This window comes from Gossypium hirsutum, chromosome D11 (genome assembly GCF_007990345.1).
Source record: "Gossypium hirsutum isolate 1008001.06 chromosome D11, Gossypium_hirsutum_v2.1, whole genome shotgun sequence".
NCBI classification, from domain to species: domain Eukaryota; kingdom Viridiplantae; phylum Streptophyta; class Magnoliopsida; order Malvales; family Malvaceae; genus Gossypium; species Gossypium hirsutum.
In genome coordinates, this window is record NC_053447.1 from 30141743 (window position 1) to 30167994 (window position 26252).

General features: G+C 34.7%; 2 protein-coding genes and 1 long non-coding RNA gene across 5 annotated transcripts; 1 reads left to right on the forward strand and 2 right to left on the reverse strand.

Annotated features, from left to right (window-relative positions):
* Positions 1–5872: 5872 nt before the first annotated feature.
* Positions 5873–14199, reverse strand: LOC107913364 (kinesin-like protein KIN-8B). Of its 3 annotated transcripts, XM_041104033.1 has the most exons (17): positions 14016–14199; positions 13695–13834; positions 12669–12791; positions 12494–12565; positions 12289–12405; positions 11496–11584; positions 11049–11193; positions 10843–10938; positions 9430–9521; positions 9014–9262; positions 8793–8943; positions 8493–8555; positions 8177–8413; positions 7727–7831; positions 7542–7655; positions 6765–7365; positions 5873–6528 (listed from the first exon to the last, which is right to left on the reverse strand). In XM_041104033.1, exons 3-17 carry the CDS (start codon positions 12714–12716, stop codon positions 6476–6478), a joined length of 2232 nt encoding a protein of 743 aa, XP_040959967.1. In that variant the 5' UTR covers positions 12717–12791; positions 13695–13834; positions 14016–14199; the 3' UTR covers positions 5873–6475. The 3 variants fall into 3 exon arrangements, with proteins under 3 accessions (XP_040959967.1, XP_016697411.1, XP_016697410.1); XM_016841922.2 differs by lacking the exons at positions 13695–13834; positions 14016–14199 and adding an exon at positions 12928–13131; XM_016841921.2 differs by lacking the exons at positions 13695–13834; positions 14016–14199 and having other exon boundaries at positions 12669–13251.
* Positions 14200–15430: 1231 nt separating this feature from the next.
* Positions 15431–23225, reverse strand: LOC107913365 (probable sphingolipid transporter spinster homolog 2). Its single transcript, XM_016841925.2, is given in 17 exon segments — positions 15431–16048; positions 16475–16553; positions 17236–17364; positions 17744–17863; positions 18460–18545; positions 18548–18572; positions 18701–18777; positions 18994–19091; positions 19732–19813; positions 20792–20857; positions 20949–21051; positions 21222–21296; positions 21398–21473; positions 21568–21672; positions 22174–22275; positions 22392–22523; positions 22768–23225. Coding segments are annotated over 17 exon segments (1539 nt in total). The 5' UTR covers positions 22830–23225; the 3' UTR covers positions 15431–15926.
* A 505-nt stretch (positions 23226–23730) lies between these two features.
* On the forward strand, positions 23731–25653 carry LOC121223067 (uncharacterized). The gene is made up of 3 exons (XR_005920416.1): positions 23731–24610; positions 24701–25219; positions 25398–25653. It is a non-coding gene; the product is annotated as an uncharacterized lncRNA (long non-coding RNA).
* The last annotated feature ends 599 nt before the right edge of the window (positions 25654–26252 follow it).

The following is a 26252-nucleotide window of genomic DNA, read 5'->3' on the forward strand; positions in this document are numbered from 1 at the left end:
ACTATTAAGATGCGTGGATGCTGTAGAGGCTAAGAAAATCTTGGAAGAAGTCCATGAAGGTATCTGCAGAATGCATGCCAATGGTTTCACAATGGCTAGACAGATTATGAGATTCGGGTACTACTAGTCTACCATGGAAGGAGATTGCATCAATTATGCCAAGAAGTGTCATAAGTACCAAATTTATGGAGATAAAATACACGCACCTCCTTCACCTCTTCACGTTATGACTTCTCCATGGCCTTTCTGCATGTGGGGTATGGATGTTATCGGACCAATATCACCGAAGGCTTCTAATGGGCATCGTTTCATCTTCGTGGTTATTGATTACTTCATTAAGTGGGTGGAAGCTGCTTCATATGCTAATGTCACAAAGTCAGCAGTCAACAAATTCTTGAAAAAAGAGATCATATGTCGATATAGAATGCTTGAAAGAATCATATCTGACAATGCGTTGAATTTGAACAACAATACAATAGCGGAGGTCTGCAGTCAATTTAAGATCAGACACAATAACTTTTCACCGTATCACCCAAAAATGAATGGAGCAGTGGAGGCGGCCAATGAAAATATCAAGAAAATTGTGGGGAAAATGATTGAGACTTACAAAGACTGGCATGAGAAATTACCATTTGCCCTCTTTGCTTATCGAACGTCTATCAGGACCTCCACTGAGGCAACACCTTTCTCTCTAGTTTATGGGATGGAGGTAGTTTTACCCATTGAAGCCGAAATTCCTTCTCTCCGGGTATTGGCTGAGCTAAAGTTGGATGAAGCAGAATGGATCCAATCTCGATATGATCAGTTGAATCTAATAGAAGAAAAAAGGCTAAAAGCTATTCACCACGGTCAGATGTACCAAAAACGAATGATGCGAGCCTACAACAAAAAGGTTTGTCCCAGAGAATTCCATGAGGAGGACCTAGTGTTGAAAAAGATCCTTCCTCTACAAAAGGATTTTAGAGGGAAATGGATGCCTAATTAGGAAAGACCTTATGTGGTACAAAAGGCCTTTTTTAGAGGAGCATTGATTTTGAGTGAGATGGATGGTAAAAACTTGCCTAATCCTATAAACTCAGATTCAGTCAAGAAATACTTCACCTAAAGAAGAAGAAAGGATCAAGGTGAAAACCCGCAAAGGGCGCTTTGAGTCCTAAAAAAAAAGACCAAAGTGAAAACCTGCAAAGGGTGCCTTGAGTCCTAAAAAAAAAAGAAAGAGGCCAAGGTGAAAACCCGCAAATGGCGCCTTGAGACCAAAGGGGATTTGAGTTGAAAATCCGAAAAGAGCGGCTCAAATATTGATCAAAATGAGGCATGCGGAAGGGAATGCGACATCTGGGGCATCGACAAAGTACTGTAGATCTCCTAAACACATGTCAAATTCAAAACTGTCTTTTAGAAAGTTGGTATAGAGAAGTTCAAGATGCGTATCTGGGGCACCTAGTCTTCATAATACTGAATTTGCTATTCTTGGAATACTTTATTCTTTCCAAGATACGTGTTCTCAACCAATTACTTTTTTTTACTATCCTTGATAATATATTCATTTCAAGCTATGCTCTAAATCAATTCTATTCTAATCCATTGTTATGATCTTTTGCAAGCATGTTGCATTGGAATAATGATTAATGGACTAATAATACTTTCACAAAAGAAGTTTTGCATATTACTATGAAAGTTTCTAAATAACATAAGAACCTGAAACATGACTATTGTTTAGAACACACCAGGTTTAAAGGTTGGTGTTTATTCTCGTTTCAAGATTTAAGATATTGTGTCCTAACTCACGGGATATAATTCTTTTTCTCGATTAACGAGAAATACACCCTTTTTTAAATTTTTAAGTAATTTTAATAAAATGATCATATTTTTAAATTTCTTTTCGAATTTTTAATTTTTCGACATTAAGACATTAATTAATCAATTAGGTACCAATTTTGGGCATGACGAGGGTGCTGATCCTTCCTCGCATGTAACTGACTCCCGAACCCGTTTTTCTTAAATTCCGTAGACCAAAATCATTGTTTTAATAAAATCAAAACGTTTTATCAAAATGATTGAATTGCAATGTGATTCGATCACACCTCAAAAAATGTCAGTGGCGACTCCCATTCTTTTTATTTTCATTTTTAAAATAAAATTCAACACCATACTTTGTTGTAAAAAAGTGGTTTCGACACATATTATCATGAAATTATAGAATTACCCCTCTTATTTTAACTTTTTCATAATTTAGTCCTTAAGCTCGTAACTTAAAATTTAACCATTTTAACCTAAACTCATGTTAACCGGTTTTACTAGGGATCTTGAACAACCCATAATTACCAAAATTTCACATTAAAACCCATGACTTTTTACACTTTCAACAATTTAACCCCTAATTCCAAATTCATCAAAAATCACTTGACAAAATAAGTTTGTTTAACAACTAAGATTGATAATCTATCAACTAACATCAAAACACATTCAAACTCAACTATGGAAAGTCCCTCAACCTTTAACAGTTTTGCAAATTAACCCTTGGGCTAGCTAGATTAAGCTAAAACGAGCTCAAAAACATAAAAATCATTAAAATCGGGGCTCAAATACATACCATAGATGAAGAAACTCAAAACCGAAGCTTTCTCCCCCCTTCAATGGCTAATTTTGGTTTAAAAAAGAACAAAAAAAGAAGATGATAGCTTTGTTTTGGTTTATTTCATGATTTTTGTTTATTTACTCATTTACCCTTACATTATAACTTAAAAACTAACATAAACATGTCCATATTTGTCCACCATCAACATATATGGTATAATTACCATCTAAGTCCATTAATTCATCTTATTAAAGCTTTTCAATCCACTTAACTAATAGAACTCAACTTTTACACATTTTGTAATTTAGTCTTTTTTACCTAATTAACTACTTAAACCTCAAAATTTCATAACAAAAATTTAATATTATCTTAAATTAACCCTATAGAAATTAAATAAATATTAAAATAATAACTCACTTTTTAGAGTTGTGGTCTTGAAACCACTGTTTTCGACACCATTGAAATTGGGTTGTTACAACAGTGTCCTGCGATGGCTGAGAGGGACTGATTTCGTCTTCGTCTTTCCGTCTCTACTCAACCGCTACTCTCTAGTTTCACCTATGGATCTCCACCCTTGTTCGTCCGTCTTTGGGTTTCCTCCTTTGGCTTTTTGTAGACTTTTTCCTTAGGGTAAATCCAACAACCCAAGATTACCTTCTCCTCTTTTTAAATTCTTTTTTCAACAACCCAAGATTATTATCTTCTCCTCTTTTTAAATTCTTTTTTCAACAACCCAAGATTATCCTCTTTTTAAATTTTTTTTTTCTAAGATAAAAACCTTTTGTCCCGGCAAACCTACACTCATTTATTTCTCGTTGCTCAACCTGCACTTGCCAAACCTGAAACACAACCCTTCCACATGCAATTAAAAGTAAAAAATAATAATATTTAAGCACCGTCTAAGCTTCTTATGCAATGTTCTAAAAATACTAAAATAGTGTCTAAAAATGCAACTAAGTTTTATATAATCTATTTTATGCAACCTAAAATAGTGTTACTGATAACAACTTTATAATGTAAATTCAACATATATAATCTTATGTACTACAAATTCTATATTTAAGTTTTTTAGTTTATCAATAGTTTGGGAGTGTAGTTTAAGGATGTAATAATTTAAGAAATTTATAGGAAAAAAGTTTAAAGTTTATAAGGAATAAAAAATTTCAATTTTTATCCCTATATTTGTTCGTTCTATGTATAGAACGACTCAGGTATAGTTTTCATTTGGCTATATCTAAGGGTCAGTGGCATCCAATTAGATTATTTAGAGTTGGGCCAAATTTATTGCATCTATTCTTTATTGATAATCTGGTAATTTTTAACAAAGTTGATTTGGGTCATGCACAGCTCCTTTAAGGAGATTTTGGATAATTTCTGTGATCTCTCTGGTCACTGTGATGAGGCGGTGGGAAGCGAAATTAGTAGTTTGCTTAGTTTCCAAAAACTGATAATCTCAACTCATATCTGGGCATTCCTCTTTTTCATGAAAAGGTCACCAATAGCACTTTTCGATTTGTGGTGGATAATGTTCGAAGTAAGTTGTACAACTGGGATGCCAAGAAGTTATCTTTAGCTAGGAGAGCTACTTTAGCACAATATGTGCTTTTATCCTTTCATAATTATTTCATGCAGACTTCAATGATTCCTGAAGGAGTTTGTGATGAGATTGAGCGCTTGGTCAAACAGTTTATCTGGGGTTGGTCGAGTGGAAACAAAAAACTAGCATTAGTTGGGATTTAGTCTGTCAGCCTCGTTCTTCTAGAAGACTTGGGTTTTGTCGTTTGGAGGTCCAAAACAAGTCTTCTTCTTTTTTTTCTGGTTAAAGTTGGGGTTTAGTTTGGTACATCCATATAGCATTTTGAGAAGTTTGAATTCATTCTTTTGGAGGATTTTATCCAAGGTTTGGCCTTTACTTAAAGATAATCTAGTATGGTTTGTGGGAGATGGAAGGTCGATTCGTTGCTGAAAAGATCATTAGATTTCGAGTGTAGGACCATTGATGCAGCTAATTCCTTCGCATGCTAACTTGGATCCTGATTACATGCTTGACGAGATGGTAACAGTGGACGGGTTGTGGAATCTTGATTTATTTCGGGTGTGGCTATCTGAAGACATTGTTCGGTGTATAGTCAGTATCCCAAAACCTCATTCTTTAGCGGGATCGGATAGGATTGCTTGGAGTCGTCAACCTACTAAATCTTTTTTCGTTAAAAGTGTGTGTCACATGATTTAGGAGAATTTTAAGAGAACTATAGATGAGTCTTGGAAGACGGTATGGAAATTTCAAGGGCCACAAAGAGTTTGCCTCTTTATGTGGCTTGCTTTAAAGCAACGATTGCTTACAAACATGAAACGTGTTGGGAGAGGAATTGTTCAGGATCCTTCTTACCCAGTTTGCACTCATGCCTCTAGAGACCTTTATGTTTTTAGAGATTGTTCAGCAGCGACAGAGGTATGACTGAGCATAATGCCTGTAAATAAGAGTAATAATTTTTTCTTTGCTTCCAACTTTGCAAACTAGTTAGTTTCAACTTATCCTACATTTAAGGGTGCTTTCTGAGGAAGTTCTTTGGTCCTACTTATTTGGTTTAATTGCATGGCGTCTTTGAAAGAATAGGAATTTATTCATTTTTCAAGGTTTGTCCTTTAGAGATAATTAAAGTTTCATTATGTTGGGTTTGACAATTTTTTAATGTACATACGACTATGATGTTTAGTAGATGCATTGGAGCTTAGGTTCAATCTTTGTCAGGTATTTGTATTTTTTTACATACTGATGGGGTAATGAATGTGAGCACAAGATACGCATCCGCTAGTGTAGTGCAAGATCATTTTAGTGACTGGATTGTCAGGTTTAATCATAATTTAGGTGTTTGTTCGGTCTTTGATGCTGAACTTTGAAGTACCTAAAGTGGTTTACTCTTGTTACAAGAAAAGGGGTATGTTAAAGCTTTAATTCAGACTAATTGCTTGGAGGTGGTCAATGATATTCAAGATGGCTATTTGGAGGCATCAAACTCAGCCTTGATTCAAGGAATTAAGCAGATGTTACAGTACAAAGAACATTAAATAATTAGGCATGTCCCTAAATAAAGAAATCAAGTTTCTGATCATTTAACTGAAATATCTTCTATTGGGATTGATGGTATGCTTGTCTAGGGAGTTGATTGACTTTCTTGAGCAAGACAAAGCTACTATTACTTTTTGTTCATTTAGTTTGATCTTGTTATCTCATTTTTTATTCACCAAAAAAAAATTCAATTTGTTAAATACATTTAATTTTCTGAAACTATCTTATTCAATGGACCACTCCACTTTATTTCTGGTCACAATCTTTATTTCATCGAATAAATATAAAATGAACACTTAACATTAACATTACAAACAAGTTCTTGGCAGCTATTTTGTCGTTCATTTTGTAACTTAGATTTCAACTGAAGAAATTGATTGAACGTTTTTTTTTTCTATGAAACATTACTGTTACAAAAACAACCTACAATCCGCAGCTTGGGTTTTATAAACCCTCTAATCTCCACAATGGGGAAACAAAGAATTCAGCTACCAATTCCTCCTGAGCCAACTCTGATGCACTGATTCATGTATATACATCAACACTGGAGAGAAAAGAATGCAAAAACAAAACAATGGAAAGAAAGACTGAGGTACAACATACAAGAAAGCTATACAAAAATGGAGGGGCAGCCTTAAGTTTTAAAGCTTTGGTTAGTAAATGTATGAATGTAGGAAAGGCTTGGGTGGTTGGAGGGGTTGGAATTTTGGACCGAATGATTCAGGTTGTGTGTACTAAAGGATTGTTCGGATGGGATAAATCCCAAAAAACCATTGGCTGTCCTACCGTGACCGACTATTGGTCCTTTGACCATGTCTTGGCTGCTGCTACTGATTGAACCATGAGGAGCCTTGCTGTATAAATTTTGCCTCATAATGTCCTGTTTAACACAAAATAAGCTAAGAACAAAAGCATGAAAATGGCATAAAAGAACTGACATTGAAGTTCTAAGACTTTATGCTGACGAGTACAACAACATGATCTAATTGAAGAGAAGATACAGCTATTAGTGCTCTAAATATTTACTTCACGTAATGTAGTCTTAAGCTTGATAGAAAAGATGAGGAATGTCAGGAAAATAGTGCAAACTGTCAATGAACAATGACTGAACCCTACCTTTTGCCCGTCCAAAATCTGCACCGAGAGCTGGAGTTGGCAGATAGATTTCATTGCATGATGAAACAGGAGTTATCTCTGGGTATGATTTCCGCAAATCTCGGGGAAGCTTATCAGGGGTGCCAAACCAAGAAATTGGATGACCACCACTGACCCAGTTATCACTACTCCTCCTGAACCTGACACATGGCGGAGAGTTATCATGAGCTAGTAAGTAGTAAAAACTATGGTGCTTTTCCCGGCAAAATGTAGGAGACAGGTCCCAGCAGTCTTGAGAAAATGACTTTGAAGCAACACGTTGATGATTCTGGTAGATGCAAGATGATCTGCGCCATTGGTTTATAGAAAGACCATAACTGAATGGAGCATACCCTCCAGATGCCAAATTGGGTGATTTCCCTCTGTTTGAAAGCCCCGGATAGCGTGTCACTGTCCAATCTTCAATCGTTATTCCCTGCTTGGCAGCAAGGTCAAATATCTGTTTCTCATCCAGTCCCAACCCCATGATCAAGTTCCAAAGATTTCTTTGTGCCTCTCTTTGGTTGTGGATTATCTGTTCTCTCATTGCCATTTCAAACTGAAGCTCAGTATTAGCCATCCCCTGCGTAATTGCAAAGAAAACAATGAGACTGATGGCATAAGTAATTATTTCACTATCTTCAGTTGTTTCGCGGTGTTCACCTTTGCATAAAGTAGCAATTAGCAGTTATACACAGATATCGTCATTCAATGATAATAGATAGATACCAAAAGTAGAAAATACCACAGTCCACTCACCAGGAGTCTGTATTGACTGAGTATGCGCAAGTAAGTTTTATTGCCATTGTTACTGATTGCTTCCTCAATCATACCTTGGAGTTGGCAACGATGCTTTTCATTTTCTTCAATTTCCTATAGGAAGATTAATCATTTGACATATTAAAAGCAGCAAGAGATTGATAAGACTCTGTAGCAAAGTTTACCTTTCGGTAATTAATACCAGCCTCATCATTGTCACGGATGTTATCAAGAATATCTTGCCTCCTCACTCTCAGAGCTTCAGAAACTGTACCATCCTTTTCAGAAACCTATTTACATAGATAAAAAAATTGAATACCAGAAATTGATACAAGTAAATCCTTTCACCAACTCACACTTGCATACCACACATCTATGTAAAGGGGAAAAAAGAAACTAAGAAACAGAAAGCTTGTCATATGTTATTGTTACTATGACTTGGTATTCTTAAGGCGGGTGAAGACATTGGGTCAGTAGGTGGGTTGATGTTGGATGGGTTGGCAGTACTAATAACTCATAACATTCTGTAGTTCAATTCTATCTTGGTACCATAACTCAAAAAGGATTTTGTGGAAAAAGGGAAAACTGTCATTTTCTAATGATAGAGAAACATCAAGGAAACATGTAAGTCTAACCGGTTGTTTTGCAATAGCATCATCAAGATGCTGAAGTTCAGTGCGGTTTCGAAGATTGGTTTCCTCAAGTTCAAACAGTGCCTTCTGTAAGTTTATACGTTCCTGAACATTTTCACTGATTTCTTGGCTCAAGACATTTAACCAAGACAGTTCATCATCAGCAGTCGTTTCTGTTGGTTTGACACTCAACTGTGATTCCTTGTCTGCTAGTTCTTTCTTCAATCGGCAAACTTCAATCTACACAACCAACAGGGTATCAACACCAAATAAGATTGCAATGATAACCAACTCAATGAAAATTCATCAGAAAGCTTACCTGAAGGCTGTCAATCATTCGTTGATAATCTGATACATGTGTATCGATTGTGCCAATATTTTTCTGGAAAAAATAAAAGACAGTGAGGCATTTGATAATACAGCATAATAAAAGAACTTACTGCTCTTAACATGTGGGGAAAGAAAAATCAAAAAGAGCAAGAGAACTTAAATAATTATACATCATCCATCATAGGAAGGAGTTACAAGCATTAATAAAGGAGTAAGATGAAGAATTGACCAAAATTTGTTCTTAAAAGGAGTTACGTAATGTCTTCCCAAAAGTTACATTCAGCCTCACCTGGATGTGTGTCTTTATTTCCTTTGCCCTGTCTGCATATTTCAGGGTATTCACAGTGTGATGATACTGACTATCTGCAGGAGATATTGTAGCAACCATCACTGTCTGAGAGTTACCACTCAAACCATCTTTAAGTATCCTTGTCAGTTTACTGCAATATTACCAATAGCTGCATCAGTAAAGAGTCAGACTACTATGCTACAATAGCTACTAAAATATACCTATTGCGGTATGGAACATAGACAAGACCCCTCTTTTGTTGTTTCCCTAGAGCATTGATGCAGTTCGCTAAAGCAAGAAGTGAACGATTAATGTTAGCACCATCCCTCAGCTTTTGGCCCGTACTGTTTGTTTCAGAAGCTCGTTCACTGCCAGCAAGGTCAACAAGTGCAAGTTTTCCTCGCATGACTTGATTTTTATATTTGTTTCTCTGTTTTCTTCTCACAGTAATCTCCAATACTGCATGTGATCTGGTTGGAGGGATACAACTTTATATGAGATAATGTAAAAGGTTACAACACATTGAGAGATAATACATTCAAAAGTGAGAACAAATATGAAAGTAACGTTAGAGAAAACCTGACATAAAGAGTAATACATTGTAACAAAAGTAAGGTTCAACTTAATGCTTTCTCACCTTGAAGATGTAGCATTAGCCTCTGTGCTTTCTGTTTTTCTTCGACTATTCCCCAAATTTAAAAGTTCAAGGATCTTATCAGCTGAATGAACCTGATGATGGAGAAATCAACAAAGGCCACTGAACATCAAGGTCATAGCACTCACCCACAAACTAGAACCTTGATTGATAAAAGAATGTAAAGTAGGAACACCAATAATTTATAAAGAAAAAAATCCCAAATATATGAGTTTCATCCACCAAAGGAATACAAAAGAAATTCTATGTAACAACAATGTCGTGGAATTCTCATCTGAGAGAAATTATAGGGAGAGATTATAAGGATTTTATTTCTTATTTTTGGTATGCTGCTATAAAGAGAATCTAGTATTAAGAATAAGGTTAAAATTGGCTCCAAGTACCTGTAGTCTTTGTAGATTTGGGATTTAATCCCATTGCTTTTATTTTCAAGAATTCAATCTCTACTTTTTGGTTACATGGCTACCACCAATGAACTTAATAGAATAATTTTAATACTGTTAACAATTGGACCTAAATTTTTAAATCAGAGAAGTAGAGGGACTAAATTCCAAAAAATAAAAGTAAAGAGACTAAATTCCAAATCTAGGAAGAGTACAAGGACTTGAAGAATATTTTAACCTAACCACAAAACTGCATATGGTCCTAGGTTGTCGGATGCTAGGTGAAAAAAGAGACAATCTCTTTCTCTTATGAGTTAAAAAGTTACAAAATGGAGGTAGCTAACACCCAGCTTTAAATACTTAGTACAAGCCCATACTTTCAGTGAAGCATAAACAGGTACCCTTAATATGAACTCTAAACAGATAAGAAAAGTCATTTAATATTGTTAGGCATTCTAAAATGCCACAAATCCAAACCAAACTTCGAAAAGCCATATTGGATCACTACCAAAATGGAGAAATGATTACATACCATCTGAAACAGAAGATAATGATTCACCTCTCACAGGAAATTTGCAACCTCTTGCCACTAAAGTAAAGAATGATTAACAATATTTGACACTACAAAATGATTGCTGCTTCTTTTGATTGGTTATATACATTATATTGGATTCCGTTGATTATATTTATAGTAAAAAAAACAGGTTATACTTTAATTTAAGAACAAAATAGATTTCTTTCCATCAATAAAAACAAAAGGATAAAAATATCAAGTATATAGTTATATAATTTCTAGCTGAAGTATAAAAAGCTAGAACAGTGTCTTAGTAAAATTTCTTCAGAGAGAGGGGAAAAAAAGATCCTCCACATTTACTGTAAAGGCAAGTCCAACTTTAGTAAATAATGACTCACTCCAACTTACAGACAGAAATTAATGTTTTGCATGAAAAATACCCCTCAGATTTAATTTATTCAGCTCAGTGGCTTAAAATTGATAGATAAAGGGCTGAACCTTAATGCATCTTAGCCCAGCAACAACTATTCCATGCTCAGGATCCTCTCTAAGTTCCAAAGAACCTGATGATTTTTCGAGTAAATCATATATAACCTAAAAACATTAGAAATTGAAAATTCAGTAACATATATAACAAAATGTAGTTAGACATACTATAGGAACTAGAAAGGAAATAAGTTCCTTAGTAAAAATGTATTCCATACCTCATTGTAGACTTCAAGATAGGAACAAGTAACTTCAAATTCGTCAGAGCTCTTATCCCTTCTAATAAGATAAAAAATTGTGTGCAAACTCAGAACCATGAGTCCAGGATCATGCTGTGTCCCAACCATTGTGTAAGTTTTACCACTGCAAATGAATAACATAGTCAACCTTTTATAAGTGAAAGACTGATATGTAGATGCAAAGATTTCAAGAGATAAGTTTTAGAAATTGTGCAAACATATTAAATTGTTTTAGAAAATGATTTAGGTTGATTGGGCAAAATGATAGCCCAAAGAGGGGATTAGACCCACGCCAAGCCTGGGTCCCCTAGACCATATCATCAAAAGAAACATCAAGGGAAAAACTTTATATAATCTGTGAAATTTATGCCGGTTATGATCGGTCAACTATGAGAATATAACAATGTCAATACATGTTTCTGTTACCTTCCAGTTGAACCATAGGCAAATACAGTTGCATTAAGACCTTGTACAACTCCCGAGATTATAGTAGATATACATTTCTGGTAGGTATCCTGGATATAAAAAGCCAAGTCATATAAACAAAACCAAAAAGTGATTACTTAGAATGCCTTCTTTTTAACTACAGAAAGTAAGCGGAGCATTCAAACTGTATTTTATTCAGCATGGGTCACTGAATATCGCAATAATGTCAATATCGAACCAACCAAAATCCAATTAAATCATATCATCACCATTATTCTTTATTATAGACTTTAGAGGAGTCCAATGCAGTGAAAAGTAAAACCTAAAAAGAAAGGACCATAGGAGCCCTGGATATACTTATAGATCAAACCTTCAATCTTAGAAATAAAACGAGCACACAATGGGGCGTTGCAGTCACAGCCAATAGAAACTACCATAAAGTTATGGTCACCAAAATACATGGTCAACAAAATCATAATCATCTTATCACTTTCTGTTTCAATTTCCCTTTACTGGGAACTGCTTCTTGGCTAAAATAGTGCTCCATTTGGGAACAAAAGCTAGGGAGGAAGAATTTGGGTTCGACAATCACAAACATTATGAAAATACTTTACAAAGACTAAATTAAATAACTTGATGTGTTTGAGTCATAATCATGAAAAAGCATTTTTTTTTCTCTAACACTAAATTGAAATCTAAATTCACATTTCAAATTGCAACTTATTGTTTCCAAATCCATTAACAAAAACTACAAGGCTTCTAAGTATAAACTTTCCAAAAAGAATGGACGTACCAAATTTGTAGACTGAGGACCAAAGGCGTGATCGAAACAATACTTTTTCTCTTTGGTTCGATTTTGAATGCGATCCAAATAATCCTTTGATAAGTCAGGATCTAACACTACCACTTCCTTAAATGTCACAAATTTCTCATTTTCAGATTTTCAAATCAAAACTTAGAAAAAGAAAAAGAAAAAGAAGAAAAATTTGAGCACTTACCTTGTTGTTTTTTACTGTAACAATGTCACGACCGCACGCCCTCTGACTTAACGGTCTACATTTTACTGCAACCTGTAAAAATAAAAGAATAGCACGAAGATGATGATGAAATGAAAGATGCGACAATTTTAACAAAATGAAGAGTGAGTTTCAGAGTGAACAAGAGAAAACTAACCGTTAAAGTCGTAGTTTGCTTCTTAGCTGGAGCTCTAATCGTCGGCATATTTTAACCACATCGATTTCAGCCTAAATTTCGTGGCTGAAAACCTTTCAACTTCAGTGGAAATTCAAAATGAGTCTGGAAGAAGCGCCGATTAAAAAAAAAAGAATGGTAACCCACTTAGAAGAAAATTTGAATATATGTCATTACATTATATATAATAAAAAAACAGGAGTCGCCATTTATTAAAAGATAAATTAAACAAAATAATTACGCAGGAATTAGTGGGAAAGATTCAACGCGTTGGCGGTGTAAATAAAGATGATGCAGCGAAGAAAGTAAAATACTATTAATTGCCCTGTGAAGGAGGTAATAAATCAATGTAAGAGGAGACACACATTTTAAAAACCCAGACAAGAGATGACGTGAAACAAAAGTACGATGCTGTCTAAAACTAAAACCACACAATTAACGCCTGGTAGTTGGGTTTTGGGGAAATTTGTCACGAGATTTTTCACTTTTTCTTTTCTTTTCTTTTTTTTTAACATTTGAAGAAAAAATAAATATGTTTTTAACTTTTTATAGATTTAAGACATTGTACCTTAGAACATGCACACGTGTTTTTTTTATATTTGTTGTATTTTTATTATAGAATAAAAATTCGAATTCGATTTTAATATTTAAATAATATGTAGAGTTTGTTTAAAAAACACATTTGAATGTAATGCCTTGGCAATTTGGGTTGGATATAGACGTCCAAAGTTGGAGAAAATCCCTACCAGCCACCAAACTCGAACTTGGACGTCCCTACAGACCCTTTAGATCGCTTGAATCTAACAAACTCAAATTTTATTTGTTTAAAATGAATAAAATCCTACCACATTCCAATTACTCTATCAACACTTCCATTCACTTTAATTTCATCTTTCAACTCTAAACCCTCCAAGGAAGAAGAGAAGACAGCAATAAGGAAAAAACCAATAAAACTTTGGAATAGATTCCAACCTTTAAATAGAGGTATAAAATGGCAGAAACAATCACCTTTTCATATCTTTGCAATATGGTCTTCACTGCCATTGACAATAAGTCCGGAAACATGAGCATCAACTGAATAGACAATGGAAGTATGACCAACCATCACCATTAATGCTTTGCCACTTTGTGCCCATAACATGATGGAACTAATGCAAAAGAAACAGGTAGTAAGAGTTATTGCAACTATACATTCAAGTAATAAGAACATGATAAAAAAAAACTAAACGAGAGACATAGGAGGGGAAATGAAGATGAATTTAGAACTGAAAGACAAGCCACCTTGTAGTGATAGGATGGATAATAAAACAAAGGATGAAGGATACTAACCCATAATGTGACGCAGAAAGAATCCCCAATCCATGCATAACTGTCAAACCCCGAACAATATCTGCACGATGCGTAGCAGCGTTAGTGCTTGTGTAAACTAGATTCCATAGTTTCATTGGCTTCGAGGAAATTGAATAATTATGTGGAAAGTCAAACAATATAATTTTAAAAAACCTAGTAGTAATGAAATTAAAAGTTTTTGAAGTAAGGTGATCAAAATAGAATATTTTTCTATATTTTTTGTGAAGATGGGTGACCAAAATAGAACCTTTTTTTTTATACTCTACATGTTCGTTTTACCGTCTATGTTTGGGGTTCGTGTTTTTCGTTTCTAAAGTTTAAATTTACATTCTCCCTTAAAAGTATAATATATCTCACCATTATATCCAACCATTTGTAAATCAATTAACTTACTCATTAACTGTCGATTAATAAATGATTAGGTAAAGTCTTAGAATTAATTTTCAAAATCTTGAATCTTGATTTTGTTAGTGCGCCTTGTAAAAAGGTTAAATCCGAAGCTCGATATTGATCATCTTTACTCCATCAAAATGTGCTGGAAGGACAAACAAAAGAGAGGAAATACTACAAGAGGAAATCTTGACATCTATTATATTATGTTTCCGTAAAAATGGAACATCTATTTCAAAAAAACCAACAAATATAAAAAAACACACCGTTTCATTCTAACACGGGAACGGTAAATGTTACAATTTTCACTTTGATACTTTTCACTTTGATACTTTTATCATGGACTTATGTGAGTACCTTCAATTGTCTGCCAAGTCTGTCAGATGTAAAAGATAGGCCAACACCTGTGAATTTAATTACTCATCTAAATTCTAACATATATCATATTGTGATACATGCATGTTGTGTATGATAAAGATTGATCTTAAACTACCCAGGCATTAATAATCCTTTGCTTCGTATTTATTGTGGCTATGGGGAAAGGGGAATTGTCTTCTATAACAAATAACAAGATTAACAAGGACTACACAAAATATCTTCCTTATCCATCATACTTAATTTCAACAATCATTGTTGCCTTCATTTTCCTATTCTTGGAAATTAAAAATGTGGTCATCAAATTTTACATCCAAAGTTTAGCAACAACATAAACACTAAAAACCCTAAAACTTTTTTTCAAATCAAAGTTAATAATAAAACTTCAATGTCTAGTTTTGAAGAAAAAGATTATTTATTACATATGTAGTACACTAACTAAACATGCAATAAAAAATAGCTAGTACAAATTTAAACTTGAAACTAAAAAGATAAATAAAAACTCTTACAAAAATAATACCTCTTCAAAACAAGCGAAAAAAATTCGCTTTTCTTTCCCAAAAACTAGTCATGAGTAACTAAACATTACTAATTGAAGTTAGTTTATTGCTAACTCATATTCTAAAACATGGCAAAAAAAATACTCCTATTTTATAGGATAAAGGACTAATCTAATCCAAGTATAATTTACAATATATCTGCAAACAATCAGAAAAGGGGAAAGAATGCAAATACAATATACTAACCGGGGGGGGGGGAGGAGTTAACATGTACCCATGATACATAACATCTATCAATGATACATAAGTATTAGATTAGTTGATAAAGAAAAACAAAAACAAAACAAAAAGAAGTAACGTTGTAAACGGAGTACCTTTATCAAATTCAACAGCAAAATACCATTGGTATCATATATTCCCTTTCTCCCCCTTACTTCTTGGAGACTGATTTAAGTTGCAAACTTATCATTACGTGATTCTTTACAAGAAATCTCATCATTTCTGGTGTAGATGTCGACTGAAACAAATGACCAAAGAATGCCACCAAATTTCTGTCTTTTTGTTTCAACTACTGATTTTATTTACATTTGGGATGAGCAAATGTTACTAGCATGCACCTCTGCAATTACACTTCACACAAACTTTCATCCACGTTTCCGTCAAGCAATGGCTTCCTACTAGTTATTCTGGGTGTAGAGACTGGTTGACTTCCATCATTAGACTTGTCGACAGCATGTAGGAAAACACCTGTCAGATAAACACCAATTCAAAAACCTTCTGAAAAATAACCAATATATGAAAAGTTCAAGTTTTTTTATCAATGAATCATGCTGCATCTAGATTTTTCAGTGTAACACAAGAGACAAAGAATGTTCTATCCTAAACTAGTAATCCCTAGAAAAACTTCACCTTGAGATCATACAGAAACAGTGTTGCATCATGATTAATTTCTCACATGAGATGCTGCCTGACCGTTGTAGCACATAAACATAATTCTTTTTTTTTTTCAGGGGAACATTTTATTAATCGCCCCTTTGTAAAAGTGATGCACGGTTAGTAGCTTTGAGTACATTGGTATGTTTCAAAGAGGCTTAATTTAAAAAAGAACAAAATAAAGAATCTATAATCCGATCTTTTCCAGAAAATATTATCAAAAACTTATTTATTACTCACCTATAAACCATATTCCAGCAGCAAGAAAGAGAATAGAGGTCAAAATAAGTGCAGTGTCCCTCCAATTGTTAATATGATCCTGCTTGTCAATGACGCAATAAAAAATTAAGTCCATAGTGAAAATAGATATGTTGAAGTTGGAAAGCCATGTAATAATTCATAAGATCCCAATTTGAAAGAAATAAAAATATATTCAGATTCTTGCATCAAGTAATGCTACAAGAAGCAGGATTAGAAATAGAAGCTAGGCAACTATAAAGGGTTGTGTTAAGAAATAAGCTAGTTAATAAGGCAAAGATAAGGTTAGCCATTAAACAGAACAGAACAGCTATCAGCAAGGGTCAAATTAGTTTTTCATAAACCTCTTTTAAATGAACAGAAACTATATATATATGCAATTCATATGTTATTATAATTTCATTTAACTTATTCAACAATGAAATTAATGTGAGTTTCAAGGATCAAATTTTCAACCCACACTTTTAGCAGTATTTTTCACAATAGTTTGACAAACTATTGTGTTTGACTACAATTACAGGACAACTGCAAGGCATGCTAAATTCTTATAAGTTGAAAGTAATGTCAAAAATTAAGCACACTTCTAAAAGGTTGAAAGAATTTTCAAATATTGTGTTCAAAGTTAAAAAGGGCAAATAAAATTTTCAGAGAAATACAAATCAGAAAACAGCATATCAATGTATATCAACAAGTCTACCACACAAAATACATGCCTATACAAGCTCAGATGTAAATGAACTCACCTGGAGAATCCCAACAAGTGGTGAGGAAGGTACATCGCCAAATATGTGAATTGATACAGTAGAGATTGCCATAGATAATGGTCTCAAACTCGGTCTTACACAATGGAGACATACATAATTGACTGGAGCCTGCAAAAACAATGTTTGGGGAGAAAGTAACACTATAAATCAACAAAACTGGTCAAATGTTTGAATAATACTAGTCCAAAATAATAAATATTGTTCCAGTGCTGATGAATTCACTACAGTGGCAAATATGAACTAGAAAAGCTCCTATTTCAAAGGAGGAAAATGCTAATGGTTCAATATCAATAAACTAAAAAGCTATATGTGTTCAAAACAAGTGGGTAAGACTTGTTGAATAGATTCTAATTAAATCTTCCTCAAAATGAGAGTTACGCCTGCAGAAATACAAATATATAATAATTTGGAGAAAAAACAAAATCATAAATCTAGCACACTCAAACACCAAAAAGGAAAAATCTAGCTCACTCCATTGTCATATTACCTGAGTTGCAAAAACAAGTAATTCACCCACAGCAAAAAGAACTATAAAACCATACAAGCTCCTGAGACAGAAAGCAGAGAAGCAAGATATTGCACCCAGAAATGTTGCACCTGAAAGAAGCTGTTATAGAAGCAAAGTAAGCCATATATAATGCAATAAAAGGAAACAACAGAAGGAGACAGTTTCATACTATAACAGCTAATAGTTAGTTTCATCTGGAAGTATGATAGAATTACACAATTTTATGAAAATCACTATATATCTGTTTGTCTTTGTTTGCTGGTTAATTTGTTATTTTTCTATAATTTGTAGTGTGTTTGGGATTTCTCCTTAACAGTGTGGATTTAGAGAAGTAATATTGGAGGATAATTTCCATTAACAAAGTCCTATGTTCATCTTTTGTTTTATTACATCAGAGGCTTTATCAGGCAAAATAACAAAGAATAGCACTTATAGTTCAATTTCTCTGAAAACCCTCTCCAGTTTATATCAACTTATTTTTCCTATCCATATGAAAGAAACTGAATAGCCCTTTTCTAATAAGCATGCCATTCACACCAAACATCATTAAAGCAACCCAAACTTAGAATAAAAGCATTAGATATTGTAGCACTCATGCAATCTAGGATGAAACCACCAGATAATGTTCTATATTTTGATAAGTATGTAAAATGAAACCATTCAGGCAAAACATCATCAAAACAAAACAAACTCACAATAAAAGCATTAGATATTGTAGCACCCATGCGATCTAGGATGAAGCCACCAGATATTGTTCCTAAAATCCCACATACAATTGTAACCCTCCAAACAACATATCTGCACTCTTCTGCAAATAGCACAACTTAAATGAGTACAAAACCAAAAGGAAGGGCAGGGTGATTCTTTGTGATGCCCAAAGAAAATACTAAAAAGAAGACTTTAAAGAATAAGAATGCAATTTGGAAGAAACCGTACCATATGATAAATATTATAACCAGCCTTTGGCCCCCAATAAGAGTATGCTCCAATGACAAAGTTGTATGCAATGTAACCTGACAGACAAAATGTCAGTAAAGTAATATTTCACAAACCAAAGTAAAACCATATGTAATAAATACAAGCTTTGCAGCAGTGATGAAAACAGAAACCACCACATTTTTTGTAGACTGTCTTAGAGATGGCCAGGAGCAAAATTTAACTTGCAAAAGTTGTTGCAAAAATAGAAAAACTCAGCATTACAAGTGGATGTGAGGGGGTCAAGAAAATACCAAAAACATTTACAACATAAACTTTGTCCACCAAAAGCACTTTCATGTCTTTTGCAAACCGAGAGAGCTGATTCAAAATGTTGTGTATGCTTTCCGACCTATCAATGAAAATAGGAACAATCAAGGTATTGAAGGAACGATAACTATCAAAGTACATGCCAAATGTTTCCGCGCATCCATAGTATTAAATCCTTGAACAGATTTGCTTTTAACATCAGTAAAACAGGATAAGATACAATTATTCCAAGGATACATGACCCATTTTGACAATTACATAGGATGTTGGTCTATGCCCCACTGCCAAGTGCAAGGATATCACAGATTAAGGATTCCTCCATCACAGGACTGGTTATTACCAGCTTATATTTTATAAGCTTCATGTTTCGTGCACTTTTCATGTGCCCAACTCTTCATAAGCTCCAAAGTCATAGCAGCCATTCCCACCTTCCAACTAGGGGCCTATTGGTAAGAAGACTGATAGAAACAAGATGGAGCAGGGTGATGACCCTAATGTGTCCAACATTCTTAATACAACTAGAATCCTAATGCTTTACGTATTATAAATCCTTTCAATCTAGCTTAGTATATGACTTTCTCCCTTTCTTTAATAAATTTCTTATTGGGAAAAAGTATATAATATTATGAAGAAGTTTTCCATCATGGGTTGACGAACCTCTCACTGACACGAATAGACTAATGAATGATTTATAAGAAAGCATGGGTTGAAGAGCCACTTACTTGGAAGTTTTACTCAATTCGTCACCAATGATACCATCACCTCCAACCAACATACGACCATCTAGTTTTGATGCCTTTGAATCTGCAACTAAGATAAGTTGAAATTTGAAAAAAAAAAAAAAAGGGGTACTTTAATGGTTAGCAAGCCAGCTTATTACAAGAAACAAGCAAACCTTTTTCTTTTTTAAAAGAAAACTTAAGAATGAACTTGATTTTAGTTGTACTTCTTTTCTTATTAGTATTTTCCTAGAACCAACAAACCAAAGGTTTTAGTTGAGTTTAGTTTAGATTTTTAAACCCACAATTTTATCTCAATTACAATCAAAATCAACTTGATCAACACTTGAATTCAGTTAGCAAGAAGTTGAACCAATCCATGGTAATTGCCAGTCCATACATTTGCAACATGATTACACATGTTTTATGCTGGTTTAAAGATTTGGTCAAATATGAAAGGTCATTCACAGGAACAACAAGACAGAAATGCTGGAACAGGAGTATGAAAAAAACTAATTATCCATGGATGATTACAAATACTAACATGATAGACAGTCTTGTATAAGCACCTTTAGAATGCAAAACAAAACAAAAGGAGGAATTAAAAAGTTGCAGAACTTGTACAGCACATCAAGAGAGTAATTATAGAATCTAGAGAAGACCTTGCATTTGATCTGTCTTACTGCACGGACCAGGGATTGGCATCATAAAGGAAATCCCATTACTTCTATGTTTTGGCTACATCCCAATAGAGATATAGAAAAACTTCTTAGGTAAAACATTTGGATAATGAAACCATGAGTGACACATGATAAGTCAAATATTTTACGTGAGAAGAGAAAAAAAATTTCCTTTGAATTTTGTTTTTTCCTAATTATGCAAAAGACTAGCTCTGCCACTTATAAGGGGGAGGACCAGACACCTTCTTTCTACTCTATCCGGTCTTGTTCAAATGCATGGATATATATTATGTGTTTAGCACCCTACCATTGAAAGCAACTTCAAAACAAATAGCAGAGCCAGTAATGAATTAATACCATAAGAAAACTATAAGAACACATACCATCAGTTACAGAAGAAACTGTCTCCACAGATGCCAATGCTTTTTTGGATTCAACAGGAGAAAAACCTATGGGTGAAGTTCAGTGATGTCAATAATTAAATTACTGTCAGATCATTAAAAAGAACACGAAATGCAGGTGACACATCAAAATAATTACCTTTCAACTGCAAAGGTTTAACCAAAAAGCCAAAAACAGCGAATGGAAGCATCAACAATGCCTCTCCCCAGAATGCATAGCGCCAGTGGAAATAGCCCCCAACCTATATGATTAGCAAACACAGTTTGCACTTAATATTAGACATACTTGGAGACGTGCCTAGATAGTACAGACGAATCGTATGAAGTGCTTCGATCTAGGACTATATATCACATCCTTAATGTAAAACTAAGATATAAAGTGCAAACTAAAGAAAGGGATGTACAAACTTACATATCCACCATAAACATATCCAAGAGCAATTCCAGTAGGTATGCACATATAAAACATCGCAAGCCAAGCTGTTTTCTGGAGTATGACAGAGAATTAGTATGATCGTGTAGTTCTGGCAGGAAGGTTGTATTCATAGTTCTAAATTCTAGAGTTGAAAAAGAAATAAACAAATGAACCTGAGAAACAGGAGCATTGTCATCAATAAATGGAGCTGCAAGACTTATGAAAGAAGCTTCTCCAACACCAACCAGCCTAAAACATCCAGCAATAAGTTAAACATTGGCACACGCGCACACAACTTGGCACAAGAAACTAATGGAGAAGGCATTGAGATTGTTACACTTACATTCGGCATATCGCAATAAACCAAAAGGAAAATGCACTAGCACATCCAGCTACAGACAAGGTCCAAACAGATAATCCAACTCCAATAAGCCTAAAAGGGTTGTAGCTGCAATTATAGAAATAAACTGACATTGAAAACCAAATGGACATGTTTATCATCAAATATAGTGCAATAACTCCAACATTGAAATGATGAACTCCAAAAATTAGTGCTGGTTTTACATAGTATTTAAAGCGGCAGTTCTACTACCAAAATGGCACATTGGAAAACTTTAGTGCTATGTGTGGAAACATGAATTTGAAAATTTGGATTTCCTATATAAATTATGGAAATGAAATGAATATAACATGTATAAATTAATTAAGATTCAATGATTATAATTTCAAAGGAATAAAAAACATGAATCTCAAAATTACAAATATATATAGAATATTAAATTCACCAGTAAATAGACATCCAACAAATTCATGAGTTTGAAGAAAATCATAAATGTTATATTTATATGTGTTATATCACAAAACTTATCCTATGTTTGAAACCAAAATTCCAAAACACAACCTAGATGTTCTCCAAGTACAATGCAAAGAACCATCGAAGGAAATTTACCTCTTTGCTAAGGAAGCAAATATTGGAGATGCCACGAGAAGCCCAACCATGAATGCAGACGATAAGAGACCATCTTGAAAGTTAGTCAAGTCAAATTCTCCCCTGCAAGCAAAAATCATTCACAGTAACACAACTGAAGCTAATCACGCTAAAAAAATATTTTACGATAGCTAAATTCACGCAGCAAAAGAGACGAATCGTTTGGAATAAAATCTTACTGAATTCCACTACCGGATTTGCAAATTCCCTTGTCATCACAAGTCTCACTACTCCCATTTACACCATTACTCGCTATGGCTCCTCGATCCACATAATTTATCATGTTAATCACACAAAATATAATCAACAACCTAGAAGAAAAAAATTTAAAAAAAAAAACAATATAAGTTAGGAGTTAGCATTTTTATCCAAAAAAGTCAACTAAAAAAAGCTATAGGTTCACCGAACTTGTTTTTTATCAACCCTAATTTTAGAAAGAAAGCAATAAAAATTCAGAAAAAGTGAAAGAAACAAGCATAATTTCAGGAATCATTCAAAAAAAGAAGGTTAAAATTGATTTTCTATTCTTTTTTTTTAGAAATAAAGAAGTTTTACCGTTTGGGAGTGAACCAGGAAGGAGGAGGAGAAGGATCCATAGAGGAGGAGGGAGGAACCATTTCTGGTGGTGGAACGTTTGATTGTGGAGATGAGGTTTGTTTTTCCTCTGCTTTTGGAGGAGCTGAAGAAGGTGACGCCACTAAAACTTGACCTGTTTTTAAAAAATAAAAGTCCTTTGGTTTGGTTGGTTACGCAACCATGACCGTGCCGCCTACTTCCCTTTTAGATTTCGTAATTCGTCAATGTAAAATATATCCGAATATACGGAGGGGAGATTCACTGTAAAATGGATTTCATCTTTTTATCTTTCCAAAATTTGAAAATTTCGATATTAACAACAATAGTTGTGCATTTTGAGTTTATTCAGATGCAAATTACTTTAATCTACTAATATCCCCGAAGCGAAATAAAGAATTAAGAGTAAAGGAGGCTCCAAAGAGAAAATGCAGTGCATTTCATGGATAGACTTCAGTTGACCCAATTCTTTAACCACGGATTTTCTTTTCTTTTCTAAATCCAGTTGGGGAGAGGATCTCTTTGAATAACAATTTCTTTTCTTTCATCCAATATATTTGGTTGGCCATCTGGACGCTCTTGGTAAAATAATTGAATGGGTCAAGGTAACTTTTTTTTACTTTATAAATATTTTCTTCTTTATTTTTTTTCATTCATATCCTCCTTTCAATTCTCTCAAACTTTTTCAATCTTTTTGTTCTAAATTTATCAATATTCTCATTTAAAAATATTATTATTTTTAATTATATCGTATTTTATTTGTTCGAATTAATTTCTCACGAATGGCCATCTCTTTAATTCGTTTCGACGACAAGCATATTTCCGTCTCCCAAGTAGCAATGGTAAGATGAAATTTTAAATTTTGTTATTTTTAATTTTGTTAAATTTAATTAATTATTTTTTAATAATTTGAAATATTTTTTTATGTTATAAATAGGAGGATGATCGTGTTTTGGAAAGGTTCATACATAATATGGGAAAGCCTCTCATCCCTCAAATTCGTAGCTACTTGCAAGAGGCTGGATTCTTGCATACATCTCACATGCTCAGGGGCTGCAAACTCGATCCTACACTAATCAGCGCGCTGGTGGAAAGATGGAGGCTCGAAACACACACTTTCCACCTTCCATACGGCAAGTGTATAACCACACTCGAGGACGTAGCGTTACAACTCAGTTTACCAGTGGATGAGCCAGTTGTCACAAGATTCGTGGTCGTTCTCAGTAAAGTGGACCTCTATAAAGTAATGTTGGGGAAGGTCCCGAACAGGTTTGATAGTGGTCGAATATCGATTAACTGGTTGGAGGATAATTTCGAAAAGCTTATTTAAGACCCAATGGAGGAGGTCATAGAACAATACGCTGAGCATTCATCATGAGGTTAATCAGGGGAATTTTAATGCTCGATAAATCTCGAAATTTGGTGCACGTTAGGCGGCTACTACATCTAATGGACTTCAGCAAATGCTAAAAACTAAGTTGGGGGTCTATTGTCTTGTCCACGTTATATTGGGAGCTGTGTCGGGACACAGCATCGAATACAACATGGATCAGTGGTTGCTTGCTCCTATTGCAGTCGTGGGCCTAGTGGCAACTACCATTTTTACGTCCTAGAATGACTGACCCATATGTGTTCTTGTTGGTGACGAGATAAAAATTTTAAATTTATTAATAAATATGTAGTTTGTACAATAAATGTTTTTATTTATTATATTTTTCGACTAACATATCGCCCGTACAGGTTGAACCATGGGCTGAGTTATATGGGATTACCGGAGGAGCTTGAAGATTTTAGGCTGCTGTTAGATCAATGCTCCGAAGCCGAGGTTAGTTACTTATTATTTCTAACTTATATTAATTACGCAATGATTAGTAAAAAAATCATACGTAATGATGTTTGTAATTCTGCTTTTCAGTTTGAATGTATATCGTATGCCGACACTGATATCATATCTTGCATCCCGCCGAAAGTGTTTGTAAACCGGGATATGTGGGGCACAAATGTGTCACTGATAGTGTACGCGATAGTGGAAATGTACGAATTGGGTGTTGCAGTAGTTCGGGTGGAGGTAACGAATTTCGCCGCCACCGTGAGACATGAAGGAGCTGCACAAGGTGGATATGCTAGGGAAGAACGACGAAGATTGGGGAGAGAAGCACAATGAGCACATTCAGGCTTGGGATTGTAGGATGAAATCCTTACTCGTCCACAATCCATTTTTCTCAGCGGACACGACAATAGATAACGATTACATGACGTGGTCAAAGTCATCGGAAAACCGTATTTGCTATCGCTGGAGGCGAGGAGTAGGCAAATTTGGCTGAAGAGGTAATGACGACCACCACAGCAGCAGCGTAGGGTGGGACGCGGTTGCATGACGGGTCGTCATCGACTCCAACAGAAGAAGCATCACCTATGTCTACGCAACATTTGGGTCAGTTCACTTCACGTGTTCCTTTTTTATTTCACAAACCCCGTGTTTCATTCACAAGCCACCACACTATGCACCACCACTGCACGTGGGAGGTTATTTTGTTCCTGTAAGTACATATTTTGAGGTACTAACGTCCCCCGCATTCTTCACCCCTATGTCGGTATTAATTTCAACCCAGATGTCCGATTAGATGCCGGCATATGCGCTGCCACCGATGACAACACCAATACAAATGCTCATACAACAATCGGTGTCAGTGTCGATGTCGAGGAAAATGCCAATGTACCTGAGATTTGGGTCACCTTATTGTTACACGCTGATAGTGACACAAACATTGCACACATTCTCCCCGATGAGACGATTGATGTATTTTTTACGATTGATATTTTTTTTCTAAATAGTGCGATGTAAATATATATTTTTGGAATAAATAAATCGAGGTTTTTCATTTGAACATTACATTTATTTTCGTTACTGTCTAACGTGAGTTATGTGTAAGTTAACAAGAGATAACAAATTTGAAACACCTAAATAATGGAAACATTGTAATGAATATATTATTTGGAAGAAAATAATGCTATCGACGTTGTGGCCATAATGTGCCGCTATATAGAGAACATGTTGTCTTCGTATGCCCTAGGTTTCTATAGTACTCGCATAACCTCTATTGATTGTCCTTCTCTCGAATATCTATATTGTTCATTATCCGGGTAAAATTCGGACGACCTTTGGGGACGCGACGTAGGTCCTTGTTTAGCACCAACTCATACGACCCGCTAGACACCAACGGCCACATACTCTCAGATGGGATAGTTGAGAATTTAAGACTCCACACATTGTGAATATGTTTTAGTCTGCTCAGGAAGAAATCCTATTCATCTGTCATTCCTCCAATAGTTATTGCAAATGCTATTGACAGAATCCTCTGATTACCATTCTGAGCAACAGTAATCAACAGACAATGTTGCTACCTTCTGTATAGTCAGGTGCTGTCAATTTGAGCAAAAGGCTTGTAGTGCCGAAAAGTCTCTCC